Source organism: Pollachius pollachius (assembly GCF_949987615.1).
Source record: "Pollachius pollachius genome assembly, chromosome: 18".
Taxonomy (NCBI): Eukaryota; Metazoa; Chordata; class Actinopteri; order Gadiformes; family Gadidae; genus Pollachius; species Pollachius pollachius.
Window position 1 is genome coordinate 11,166,298 of NC_136951.1, and position 14,195 is coordinate 11,180,492.

The 14,195-nt window shown below is 45.2% G+C and overlaps 1 protein-coding gene across 1 annotated transcript in view; it reads right to left on the reverse strand.

Annotated features, from left to right (window-relative positions):
* The window catches only part of grk3 (G protein-coupled receptor kinase 3), a 39,787-nt gene that overhangs the window by 14,717 nt on the left and 10,875 nt on the right, over positions 1-14,195 (reverse strand). The window contains exons 3-11 of the mRNA XM_079755815.1: positions 6,021-6,094; positions 5,616-5,717; positions 4,508-4,582; positions 2,633-2,694; positions 2,473-2,524; positions 2,227-2,318; positions 1,982-2,081; positions 1,607-1,685; positions 554-684 (exon numbers count right to left, since the gene is read on the reverse strand). Coding sequence (XP_079611941.1) covers positions 554-684; positions 1,607-1,685; positions 1,982-2,081; positions 2,227-2,318; positions 2,473-2,524; positions 2,633-2,694; positions 4,508-4,582; positions 5,616-5,717; positions 6,021-6,094 — 767 coding nt within the window. The remainder of the gene's footprint in view (positions 1-553; positions 685-1,606; positions 1,686-1,981; positions 2,082-2,226; positions 2,319-2,472; positions 2,525-2,632; positions 2,695-4,507; positions 4,583-5,615; positions 5,718-6,020; positions 6,095-14,195) is intronic.

The following is a 14,195-nucleotide window of genomic DNA, read 5'->3' on the forward strand; positions in this document are numbered from 1 at the left end:
AGAGTTTATACTTCCACGGTTACTACACTGCTGTCAAGAAAAAAGTACAAAATAAAAAAAAAACTATTTACACGCTTACCTCTCCAAAAGCAATACTTGAGGTTCGAGGACGTTTCGAAAAACAAAAAACACAGATTCCAACAAACACAAGTCCATATTTAGGCCTGCTTACAATGCGTGATGGTCAGAGGGCCGTGGAGGCCCCTTGAACTGGGGCCCACCACTAAATGAGTCCCATGGTCCTGGATGGTGAGGACGCCTCAGCACAGCCTCAAACCAAAAAATGAATGGTTTACATTTATAATAATTTAATAAAAAATATAATTTTGGGCCATTTCAGAAATAGTTTTGTGGCATCTTGGGTCCATTTGACAGAGATTTTGTTTCGGCCCTCTTGAGAATGGTATTGGTGTCGGCCAATGCAAGAATGATTAATTTAGTGTCGACCCATTTGAGAAGGAAAAGCTCAGCAGGCGAGAAATGTACGCGATATGCACAGAGTGAAGGATTGCTAAAAAAGAAACCAACATGTGGGAATGTGGAGAGCACATACCTTGAGGTCTCTATAGACCACGAAGCGGTTGTGCATGTGTTCCAGGCCCAGGATGATTTCGGCGGCGTAAAAACGCATCTCCTTCTCGCTGAACACACCGTGCTGAGACAGGTGGTAGTGCAGATCTCCTCCTGGAAACACCAGAGCACGGGTTATGGCTGGGTGAGGGTTCTGGCTTCCATCCCCCCCCATATCCACACCCATGCCTGTGGGCATCCTTGAGCAAGAGGCCCAAAGCCCTACTCCGAAACGACCCCCATCCAAAACCCACAGTAAGACACTTTGGATATAAGCTTTGTAAAATCAATGTTTTTTCCAAGTATGAGCAATCTTGGATGTTTGACTGGAGATGATTTTATCAGAGGGGTGTGGGTTCTCAACCCACACCCTGTTCATCATCCTGCTCGTCTTCACGCATTTCACTAGAACAGTGTTCTTCCAACTGTGGGTCAAAGCAGGTCAATACGTGCATGTCCCTTTCCTTCAACCGTTGATGAACGATTCAACGTAGAAAAATCATCTTCTACATTTTTTTCCCAATGTTGAGGAGAATGTCTTTATTTTACTGCACAAAATATTAGGTGAGGCCAAAACCATCTCCCCAGCTGGGGCACAGCAGGATAGAGTTTGGGAACCCCTGCACTGAAAAGAATATCATGAGTACTGGCCGAACGGGTTACTCGATCGAGCCAAATACAGCTCTGCTAGGAATTCAATCAATCGTCAAGTAGTCCCTCTCTGTCCAAGGCATGCCTTGGGTTGGCCGGCCGACAGGCCACGGACACAAATATAAAATCCCCCATAAAACAAGTGATGTTTTTTTTCAAAAAAACATGATAACCCCCCCGCCCCCCTCAAGGCCCGGAGGGTTGATGGGTGATGTCAGCAGAGAGCCCTGGTGTTTTTGCCAATCCCGCCACGGTGGAATGTCTGGAGTGTGTGTCTGAGGCCAGCGGCGGTGGTGGTGGCGGTGTGCCGGTCTTCCAGGGCACAGGGACTGAGGTAGGGATGCGCGTGTGTGAGGCGGAGGGAGGGACACAGACCAGGCCATACCATTCATCAAGTCCAGGATGAAGCATAGCTTGTCGGGGGTGTGGAAGGCGTAGGTCATGCACACGATGAACGGGCAGTCCTGCAGGAGCAAACCAGAGGGAACGATTTGCATTAATGATTGTCAAGGCTAAAGCAATTTCCATAGATTACATTAGTCCTCGTCCACATCTGTTAAGTCGTAAAAGGATGCAAATTTGTATTTTCTTAAAAGAAAGGTCAAGTAGTGTCACCTTAAATCAGGCGTTGTTAAAACGTGCGAGGACAATGTACAACTGTAACGTTTTTTATGTGTACCCGTTATGTTCAAAAGGTGTATAAATGGGGAAAGAAGACGCCATATTCAGTTCAGTGTGGTTGTTGTTGAGGATCACTCACCCCTGTGCTGACGAGAGACAACATGATCCTCTCATTGAGGGCCAGAGTCTCTCCCTGCTTCATCTTAATCCTCTTCTTGTCCAAACACTTCATAGCATACCTGTTAGAGACACACACACACACACACACACACACACACACACACACACAATGTGCGGGATTAACCAAGAGAGGGGGGGAAATGTTCCTCTAGAAAGTGATTCACAACTTCTGTTGACAGTTGCAGATCATGTGTTAATCCTTACATCTTCCCCGTGTCTGCCTTCCTGCAGCCGTACACCTCCCCGAAGCCCCCTCTTCCGATGATCCGATGCACACTGAAGTCATTCATGGTCAACTGAGGGGATGGGGGTGTGAAGAAGGGACACACATGCGCATTAAACACGAACACACACACACACACACAAAACATAACACTCCAGCAGTTAATCACAGTATCTCTCGGGGCGTCTTCTGAGGTGTGGAAGGAGAGCGCGTGGCCAAGTACTCACGTGGATGTTTAGCTCGACGTTCTTCCACTGGCAAAACCGGGTGAATTTATCGCTGTGAGAAATGAGAGAGTGCGGAGAGAGAGAGAGAGGCAATGTAAGAACAGTCGACCGCCATGTTTTCTTTATCTGATCCCCACTGGGCAGCAGATCTCCGCCTCACCTCTCGATGAACTTCAGAAAGATGTTGCCTCTCAAGCTGTCGCAGATCTCCACTATGTACGGCTGTGAGAGAGAGCGAGACGGAGGGAGAGGCATGAGTGAAACAAAAGGAGTTACTGAGAGAAGCTAAATGTGTGCTTGCGTGCACTGGTGTGTGACAGCATCACAAATATCCTTTGAACAGGTGCTTTTATTAAACGCAACACGAGGTGGTCATTTTTTGACAGTCATTAAACAGCATTTTGCTCAAGGATGCATACAGGTTAGACTGTGGATATTAAGAGTTCAAAGCCCCGAATCGGCTGGCAGTCCATTACCCTGATCGTTAGACTGTCCAGGCCCATTCCTCTGTGGAGACCAGTCTTTTGTGTTGGTCAGCAATATCTTGACTATTACACTGCAATAACTGCAATCCCTCATTTCCCGTCTGGGATTAAAGAAGTACATCCATCTACGAACTTAGTCGGGGGGGGGGGGGGAATAGAAATAAAACCACAAAAGGAACATTCGTTGTTCTGCGTGTTTCCTGCGTTTAGATGCTGAAGGCATGCACTGAGCAATTTCTTTTTAAGATGACATAGAAACACTCTGATGTAAGTTCTTAAATTCAGGGGTTTAGCCTGGAGCGGTTGGATCTGGTGCGTGGTAAGAAGTCTACCTCTTACCTAATCTCATATTCAAGAGTATAATAGAAAGACAAATACTGCAAAAACAATAAACCCTCTCTCCCTCCCTTTATCGCTCTCTGGTCTCATGCCTACCGTGCTGGCGTATCACACACACGCACGCACACAGTCACCCACAAAGTCACCCACACACGCAAAAGCATACATGCTTCTGTCTAGGTTGGTTCGGCTAGAGCCCTTTCCCCGAGTTCATAATGTAGCCTTATCTTCAAGCGATCATTCAATATGTCATGTAGCATCAACCACATGGATGCAGGAAGCAATAGGAAGGGATTTTGAAGTTTGTTCGTTTTTCCTCCGTTTGAGAAGAGGATATTTTCAGACTTGTAGAGGTTATTCAACATAGGATTTCAGCTGTACAATTTGTTTCAGTGATTGTCAGGTGGGTATGGAAATCCTGTATCTTTGGTATAATGTAAAAAATAAAAAAAAAGATTTTCACCACCAGAACATAATGACAAACTGAGATCCTGTTAAAAGAGTACTTGGCAAACATACAGCGATCAGCTGCCCGTTTGTCCCCTTTGCGATAGGCCGCGGTACGCTAGCACTGTCAAATCCTGCCAATATCCTGCTTTCCCGCGTTCACCCGCAGTGGTGTCCTGTTTGTGTAGTCACAGTAGGCGACAGCAATCAACTGGTGAACCCACAACGCCTCCCCTTAAGACACCTCACCTATGTACACGGAACGGGGCCTGTCATCTATTGCTCGTTACGCGACACGTTTGATATCAAAGGTCGGATTAGAGTTAGTAGTGTGGATTGCACAACATGTGTCGTAACACTACACCCCCCTTGGTTTCGGACTGATGTGAGCGCAGCGTGAGAAAACAGGAAGTAGAACGGGTTCGCTCACATCACTCAAGCAAGTGTCTAAAACATCTAAAATAAACACGCTGTCTCGATTTATTTTAACCGCTAAGTCTGAATCTGTGCGGGCTGCAGGATTGAGGTACTTGCTAAAAAATTTTTTTTAAAAAGTATTTTAAACAAATGGCTACATAATGACTCAACCGTTACCATAGCAATCGTACCTGCTTCCTAAATATACAATAGTACATTGTATTTGGAGCTAATTTGAATATCATCATCACAGGGTGAAAAGGGTCTGCTTGAGTGAGTGAGTGAGTGAGTGAGTGAGTGAGTGAGTGAGTGAGTGAGTGAGTGAGTGGTGGAAGCAGAAATCCTACCTGGAAGAGAGTGGGGGGCACCTGTTGCTTGGCCAGGTGGGTCTGGACATGGTCCACCGCCTTCTTAGAGAAAGGCTGGGATGAAATGACAGGGAAACAGAACACCGGGTCAGTAGATGTCCTTATAAACTAGGTTGTACGTTCAGCTCCTCCTTCATTTTCTTTTAGTTTTGTTTAAATTTTTGCTTCCGAGGAATTCATTGTCCTAGTGATTTATTATCCCGTCTATAAAAATTGCATATTGTTAAATTCTGTGTAAAATCAGTTTTTTAGTGGTTTATACAACCACTGGTAAGAAGTGGGCCAAACAACGCTTAAGCCAAGGGGAAGGTGACTTTTTAAATAGTAGTGTGATGGGATCAACACCTCATCCTCTTAGAGCTAACCTTCCCCCTCTACAGCTGCAGTAACGAAAGGAACCCAGGGCAAAGTGGGACACCTCCGTCTTTCTACTTATTCATGTTTTCCCTGGGCCTTGCTGCGCTCTGAACTCAGCATTGCGGTGTTCTGCATATCAAATTTAATTCATGATGTCGTTGGAGACGAAGGTGTGTGACGGGACACCACTGGACCGAGCCTGGCAGTCTGAAGATTCGCCGATGCGGTTCAACTTTGTTCTTTCTGTCTAGTAACATTTTTCGAAAGGCCTCTGCGTGGTTTGAATTTATTTTTATCGCGTTCCGTGCGGTAAATGCGATTGATGATAGTGCTTGCTTTGTCAACTTTTGTCTTTCTGCTTGCTACCGCTTTCCTGAAGCTGATGTGCGAATTGATTTTTATCACGTTCTGTACTTTAAATGATAAATATGACATTGGAGGGGTGTGGAAGGAGGCGACTCTGGGCCTTGGCAAGCTGCCGTCATAACTGATGAGAGGAAGACAGCTTCGGTGTTGGTGCTCAGTAGCATTTCTTAAGGACTTGATTTTCACGGAAATTATCGTTACGTGTTCGGTAAATATAATTAAATTAACTTTTTTTTCTTAGATCGGATCCCACGGCTTAGGGCCGTACGGCCGTCTATGTGTTTGTCTGTCTGACCTCGCCCGTCTGACCTCCTCCGCCTTTCGGGAAGCAGGGGGTGGGGGGGAATTAACAGTTCGCCCTCACATGTGAACAGGACAGAAGTTCCTTCATGATGTAGCCATCGTAAATCTGTCTGCTGCGAAGCAACCTCTCCTCCTCCGAGTCCAGCTTCTCGTAGTCCTTAATCTGGAACACAGACACACAAACACACAGTCAGTCAGAGTCAGAGTCAGAGTCAGAGTCACACACACACACACAGTCAGACAAAGAGTCACACACACAAACACAGTCCTTGCTCAGTTCCACCACAAACAGACACAATCTTTTCGAGGAGGCGCAAATCCGAACAAGCAGGATTACAACCTTAATCTCTCTCAATCATATCACATGATGCCCTTTAATCCAACACACACATATACATACAAAACCATGCCGGTGCGCACACACAGACGCACATGGAAACACGTAAACAAACACACTTATATTTACCTCTTCGTAGAACTTGAGCTGTGGCACTGCTTCATCTATCTCATTCAAACAGAAGTCCTTGAACAGCAGGAAGCCTGGGTGACAGAAAAGAGGAGAAAGCGCAGGTTAATGACATTGATGCTTCAGGAGAACACTCTGCGTCTCTACAGAGCCTGACGGCTGGAGGGTCCACAAATCTAGATCACGGTGTACATTTTCATATCAGGCAACACGATAGTTGCTACGATATCAGTAATTTAGTGGGTTGACAGGGTATTGTTCTGACTGAAGCCGAATACAATATAATCACTTTCAATTATTTTACTTGTCAATTATCACACTTTCTTTACGAACATGACATCATTACCAAACAGAAATGAAAACAGCTATGTCAGTATCAACATCTCCTAAAAGAGGCTGATCTTATGTAAACCCAGTTGAACAGTGCTTCAGGGTACAGAAAATGAATAGAGCTCAGACTCGCTTCAGAATACAAAAACAATGAACGATGTTGTATACGAAATTTGCCATAACTCTCTGGTGTTATACTATGTGTACAAGAAGCTTAACCCTCTCGGACGTGAATATCGACTGCTGCACTGACACACAACCACACACACCGTGGTGATACATATGTGGATATGTGTCATACAATCTTAGTCCTCTCTCGGACGTGGACAACAACTGCTGCCCAGACAGTAAAATAGTCGGTGCAAATGGCAATTTGCGGATGAGGGGGATAATTAAGTGGGTGGACATTCTTCAATACATCGATGTTATGATAATGTTTGTTTTTGAAAAACGTAGTTAGTCTCCCTGACTAAAAGCAGGCCTTCATTCTTTCGGAGAAAGGGAACCACACACAGTCATGTTACCAAAAGCCACCCGTGTTCATGTACCGCAGTGCAAGCGTCATCGCCGAGTTCATTACTACTGCTGGTAGCTTCATCAGTTGCATTTGTGGCACAGCCATTTTTAACCAAAAAGAGGTCTGAATTATGGCGATTCGGGGCTCTGTGTGCAGGTACGTCATCAAGCATTGACGTGGCCCATTGTACTCTGCATTAACACATTGCACTGACTCAGGGCGCTGCGCAGAGTCAGTGATCGATGCCGTGAGAGGTATATCTGAAATGTCTTTAAAAACACATTGCCGTTATCGTGGCGGAATTGACGGCGATTAATATTGATTTACCGTCCACCCCTAATAGTGCCTAGGCCCCAGGGTCGTTGGATCCCCGGTGACTACAACCGTCTAACCTGTAGGCATCCTTCAGCAAGCATTCTTGGCCCAGTGGGTCTGATCTAGATATTTGAGGCAGATAGCGGCAGTGCATCGTTGCCAGACCCGCCTCACTTAGCAAACAACGCACTGGCACTCACAACTAATGCCGCCACGAGGAGAAATCGCAAACCTTTCACAAACACACTATCTAGTAAAAACCCATCCAAGTAGCTTGGCAGAAAGAAAGAGCAAGAGAGACAGAGGCCGAGAGAGATTGGAGGCCAAAAGAGTGACAGAGAGAGAGAGGCCAAAAGAGTAACAGGGTTAGAGACAGAGACAAAGGCCGAGAGAGAGAGAGAGAGACAAAGGCCGAGAGAGAGAGAGAGAGAGAGAGAAAATAGAGAGTCAGATGGATACAGAGAGAAAGAGAGAGACAGCCAGAGAAAGACAAGGAGACATAGGCATAGAGAGACACAGAAACAGAGACAGAGGAAACAGAGTGAGATCAGACCCTGTGGTGTTGCCATGGCGATCGCCTCTATGGCTTTACAGTACCTCATGTTAAGAGGTGGAGGAAGAGGGGTTGATTGTACAGTGGGGCCTTGTATCAGTGCTCTGATACTCTGTTCTGCTCACTAGGGGGGCGTGTCATGTCTTGTGCACAGAGCCGTTTTAATTGGATCGGTTCTTTTTTTATTGCATCACCGTTGCAGCATTATCACAGGGTAGTCTACGCCGGGCGCGAAATGAATACATTACAACAAAAGAAGAGACGAACACAAAGAGCATTGAGTAACAAGCTGCTCGCTAACCAACTTAATGCTACCTAGCCCCTTGCTTGCTGGCAGCACACAAACTAGCTTATGCAAACTACCTGTATACCAACTAGCAGGGAATCAACCAGCAGTGAACCAACTAGCGGCGTACAAACTAACGCTGTACTACTAGCTGTCCGCTAACCCGTTGCATGCTAAAAATATATGTGCCAAGTAGCTGCATGCTAATCAGCAGTGGGCTAGCTGTGTAGCATCAGTGTTAAGTGGTATGTGTCTGTGCTAGCTGTGTAGCATCAGTGTTAAATGGTGTGTGTGTGTGTGCCCGTGTGTTCGTGTTCGTGTGCGCGTGCGTGTGTGTGTGTTCGTGCGTGTTAGACAAGAGCACCTTCATGATCTGGCATGTGGCTTTACATGCTCAGCATCGGGGATTAGCAGCAGGTATTAACCCGGGCCAAAATAGCCATTTTAAGAAGATCACACGTCGTGACACCAGTGGCTCCGTCGCCCCGCGCTGCGCACCAACGCGTCCTGGCTGAGGAGTACACTGGACTACAGGGAGACTCTGGGTTGAGCCGTGGTTGCCTCGCGGCGTCCTCCTATCACGTCTCCTTCGCCTCTTCCTCCGGGTGCTTATCACTTCTGCAGACGCTGTGTATCAGTTCCTCTATAACCCCCCCCCCCACCCCGGCGACAGCGCTGACAGCTACATTCATTCAAAACAAACGCACATGCTGTGGAACGTGATGATGCACCCGCACGTACGCACGCGCACACGCACACACACGGCATTGTTTGCAGTGAGGGTGACAGCGAACGCACAAGCACGCAAACACCAACACACAGTATTCAAAAAAAAAAGAGAAAGGAAAAAAAACAACTCGAAAACACTAAGGCTAACGACTGAATACGGAAAAGAGCCATTAGGCGAAGGCTCAGGGCCCGAGAGACCGAGGGGAGGGAGGGACACAGGAAGCAGAGAGAAAGAGAGGGAGGTACACCTCTTACATCACCAAAAGTCAAGGATTAACGGTGCACTACGCCGCCCAGCTAATTCAACAAATGGCCCCTCACCATTAAGAAGGACAAGCACTGAAGAACACACACACACACACACACACTGAGTGATTAGGGAAAACACCTGAGCTGGACAGAAATAACACATTTGCTCGTGCCAACAAGTGCAACTGGAGCCACAGGTTGAGCAAGGAGCGGAGACAATAAGACCAGAGCACCTGTACACCACGGCCAGTGTGTGGGATCATTTTTCTATTCTCCGATATTATGATTCTTCTCCAACCGTATATGACGATGCCTTCTCGTGTTACTGCCAAATTCAGACCGAGGACCAGAGGGCGATTATAATCTTTGTGTTTGCCTTCAAAACTAATCCTTTGTGTAAAAGCAGACTAACGTACAACGCTCTTAACCAGGGCACCCATAAAAGATAAATGAGCCTGAATGATTTTTTTGTGGGTCTTGCATATTAAACCACTAACGTGTGTGTGTGTGTGTGTGTGTGTGTGTGTGTGTGTGTGTGTGTGTGTGTGTGTGTGTGTGTGTGTGTGTGTGTGTGTGTGTGTGTGTGTGTGTGTGTGTGTGTGTGTGTGTGTGTGTGTGTGTGTGTGTGTCATATCGCATTCATTTTTGACAATATGCATAATGACACAGGACCTGAAAACACAGCTCTTTAGAGTTTCCACAGAGCACCAAGATAAGTGTCGCGATCAGTCGAGAAATGGATGTTTCTCCTTTTCCTCAAGGTCCTCTTTTTATCCCCAACTGCGAATTCCTAGACCTTTTCTAATGTAAAGCAACACTTAAGAGAGTGAAATTATAGCAAGACAGTTCACACATTCAATACTACTGAGGTTGTATTTCAAGAACAGGTAACGTGATAAGGCAACGTACTATATAAACACACAGGGGATATCCGATCAGGTAATAACCAAACTCTTTATTTGCTCAAGATGTGGTAGATTACGTTCCTGTAGCGTTCAGCTGTATAAGCTAGACCTTCGCACCTATGAGCCTGGTCCGTAAAAACTTGAGCACTAGCGTCATGCTAGCTCCTGGTTCCAGCCCATTTCATTGGCTGAAGTACCCCTCACCCCTGTTTCCTCACACAGTAGCCTCCACCTACATCACTCACCGCGGCTCACGTGACAGAACGGATGTCCGGGAACCATGCTAAAAGCATGTTTACCAAAGCCCCATCTCCCCCCTGCGCCACATGCAGAGTGCTAGCACCACAAGCTGCCTGTGCTTGCCACAAAGAGGGAAACAAGCCGGCTCGCTGATTGGCCTCACGGTGTAAAGTTACAGAAGCCAATAAAACGCGGCCCTGTTTATAAACAGCAAACAGGGAGGGAGTGGGGAACGGTTTACTAAATGAAAGTGGCAAAAAGACAGCATTAAGACACTATGTTTAGTTTTGGGGTATGGCCTTTCATTTTTTACCTAAATTTCTCTGCTGACATGAATAAAGTATATCGTATCTTATCTTAATGCAAAATGCAGAAGTAACGTTTGATACGGAATAGGTTTTGATGCCGATTGACTTAGTTTAGATATGAACTAAGCGGTCTACCGTGAATGTATTCCGCGAACACACACAGGCACTTGATGATGAGTCAGATGATTTAGAATTTATCATAAAGATTGATGTTCTTGGTAAAACCACTTTGTGAATCTGATGGAATATAGGGTGAAAACCTCAAGGTCCAATGAAAGTCCAACACAGCTTTAGAGTCCCCAATCTGAAATCCATGCGTGCTGAATCAACACTACACGGGTTAGTGTAAACTATTGCTACACCCAAGCCAGCACACAACAGCCTTGAAAGGTCACAGAGGGACGACCCATGTTTTAAAGGAATTTAAATTTGTTTGAAATGGTAGTGTAAGACATAACACGTGTAACGTTTACTAAGTCGACTTTAGGCGTTATTTACCAAGACGTTGACATTCTTGTTTTTTTCTGAGTCTTATAGTCAAATGTTGAGAAGTTTATTCAGGTCAGTGGAACCATTCCATGTAGCTTTGTGACCATACGATCACAGCCTACCAGTCATTTTTTTAGTACCATTAAGCAATACAATCGAAAGGAAAAGTTTACTGCCCAGTACCATCACAGCATTATTTTAATAACCATATAACTATAGTAGCAAATGTGTCATTTTCTAGTGAAAAGACTACTTCTACACGCCTTCTCTTTCATTGTGAACAACAAGGGCCGTTTTATTAGAACCATTCGTTCTCTCATAGGGTCATTCAAGGCTGAAGTCCCTCTAATTTGTGTGCACAGGTGACTGCCCACATATTCCTGCAACACTATCTCTGGATGAATCCAATGAGCTATTTTTAATCAGGAGCGGAGAGCCCACTCAAAATGCCAACAGTGTGGTTATTGATAGGTATAGCGAAGACCAAAAGGGCTCCAGTTGATGATGTGGAATGGGTTTACACAAGGTCTGCCTGTTGCTCTCTGAGTGATAAGGCCTGGTTGGCTGGGAGGAGGAACCTCAAGGTTTAAGGACAAGTCTAGGTTGTCTCTGCCAATGGTGATGTACCTAATGAGAGCACATCATTCAGCACTCAGGAAACAAACCAAGTTTACAACCGAAAAATGAAGCACATGAACTCAAACCTCTGGTATACTGTTGACGCTAACATGACCGCCTTTCTTTCAAGAATTTCTTGGTTTTATTGTTCCAACTTCGTAATCGTAACACAATTATATGCATGAATGATTCCAGACTATTTCCATACATTTTTTCTCCAATGATTTCTGCAAATGATTACTTTATGCAGTGGAAAGGTTTTCAATTGTTTGCCCTTGTATCGTCGTAACCCAGGTGGGTTGGGAGATGCCATACAGTAAGAGAGACCTAGCTTTATTAATTGCTCGAGTTGGTAATGAAGACCAGAATATCCAAAGAAGTAGGTTCAAAGAAGTAGTATGAGCAGAAGGAGCTCAACTCATAGGGGAAATGGATGGGAGGAATCAGTGGCTACAAAATAATTGTTGACATCCCAATCTAGTACATAAATCAAAGCATTCTGGGAAAGAAGAATCCGGGGGTTAGAGTTTATTTTAAAGAACCCCCTCCATTTCATTTTGCCTCAGTTCATCACCAATTTTATTCGTTGTTTAATCAATTCTCTCCCTCTTTCTCTCCCTCTCTCCTTCTCTCCCCCCGTCGACAACAAACACAGCGGCAGCACTGGTCACGTTTCCACAGCAACGGCAGTTGCTTAGCAACACACAACTCTCCATCATCCATTCCAGAAGTCTGACAGATGGAGAGGGAGAATGCCAGAAGTAAAGAAGGGGTGAGGGGGATGAGAAGGCCCTCTAATGGCTTGAAGTGAGGAGCATAAACAAAAGATATCGAGAAAGTTGTAAGAGCTTAAGGGGTAGTGCAAGGGAGTTAACCGGGGAGGAAGGCTGGTGCCTTCCTACCCAGAAGCCCCAGGCTCCTAAACTCAGTAGATTTTGGGTTTGTGTCAATCACACCCATCATCATGAAAAACAACAACTTGGGTTGGGGCTATTCCCATGTTGATGGGTATAGATCGCCCCATGATTGACAGTTTCTATGACAACTGGGCCCCACCCAAGGAAGGTAGTAAAGTAACAAACGTTTTGCAGCAGGAAGTAGGAAGACGGGGAAGACAGGCACATGTTGCAATACCATCCTATCCCCAGTTAAAGCATTTCAAAGAGTTTAGAGCAGGGTTTGTGCATATGGCAAAAAAAATGAATATTAAATTCTGTCAAAGAGGTAGACCTTGAGCATTATGTAATCTAATGCATGTATGCATGTAACGTCAATTATATTTAAAAAAAAATCGAGCCAGAGTAAGCATTTTGTGGAGGCATGATTTGCATTCCAATGTGTTACCTAACAATCTTGCTGGTCTCGCTGCCTTGTAATGAGGCCTTCTGTGAATGTCAGTTACACCGTTGCTCACATGTGAACCCTCAAAATAAAACTTGGCGATAATGTGAAAGCTAATTGAAATCATACATTAGCCAACAAATGCACACAACTTTATGTACTTCCTTTATAAGGCTCCTAAGAAAATAAAAAATATGCTTACATTGCACTACAAAAAACGTATGCAATGAATGTTTACAATGCAGGGTTGCAGACCTTTTCAATGGAGTAAGGCAGCCTTGGACGGTGAGCGTGAACCATGATAGACTTATGACGTTGGTTTTGCAATTGCATTTGAACTCTGAAACCCCAGTGGTAGTTCCAGTACTGAAAGACTGGTCCAACACAATGCTAATTCATGCTAGTCGCGACAAAGCTCCCGGCAGTAAAGCATGATTATCAAGTGAAAGGATGAGGCTGCAGTGGATTGAGCTTGGCTCTTTGTCAACAAGGCCAGGTAAAACGAAAAAATTTACGACACATTTATCCTGCTGACAAGCACCGTTGGGCTAGTTATCGGCTAATAGCCAGCTTCTTTGTGAAATCTGTTTAAGTTAACTACATAGAGGCTGCCTTGCAGCAGCCTTTAAAGTAAAGTGCACCTTGATTGACATGACCATGCAGTGTCTGGATTGTGGCTAGGCTTAAATTTTAAACAGCAGTTATACATATTTATCTATCTACCTCTCTCCTCTTCCATTTCCAATTTCCAATATTAACCATTACTGAAAAAGGATGAACAAGTCTGGTGGTGGTAGAGGAGAGAGGTAGATAGACAAATATGTATAACTGCTGTTTAAAATTTAAGCCTAGCCACAATCCAGACACTGCATGGTGGTATGAAAGTACCATCTACTTCCAAATGGTTCTCGCTATGCTACCATGTTATTTCCACTATTGTTTTTTCCTTCATAAAATCGGCAGTATCCGATATATATTAAAAAAAAAACACGTGCAAAACCTGACAAAGTCAGTCAGAGGGGAACAGGAGAACTCTTTGAAAAGAAAGGTTGAAAGATAATGACTTGAAGAATGTGACTCAAGGATTAGCCGTAGCAGGCTACGCTGTGCCCCTTGTTGTCTTGACGACTCGGGTACAGCGAGATGCAGCGCGGCGAGAAACGTGAAGCATCGGCAGCGGCGGTGCCCGAGCGACGGCAGGGCGAGACGAGCGAGTGAGCGAGAATTACCGCAGTCCCCCAACTCTCCTGGGGGGGCACCGAGGCCGGGAACAGTAAGTAAACCTAGAAGATGCC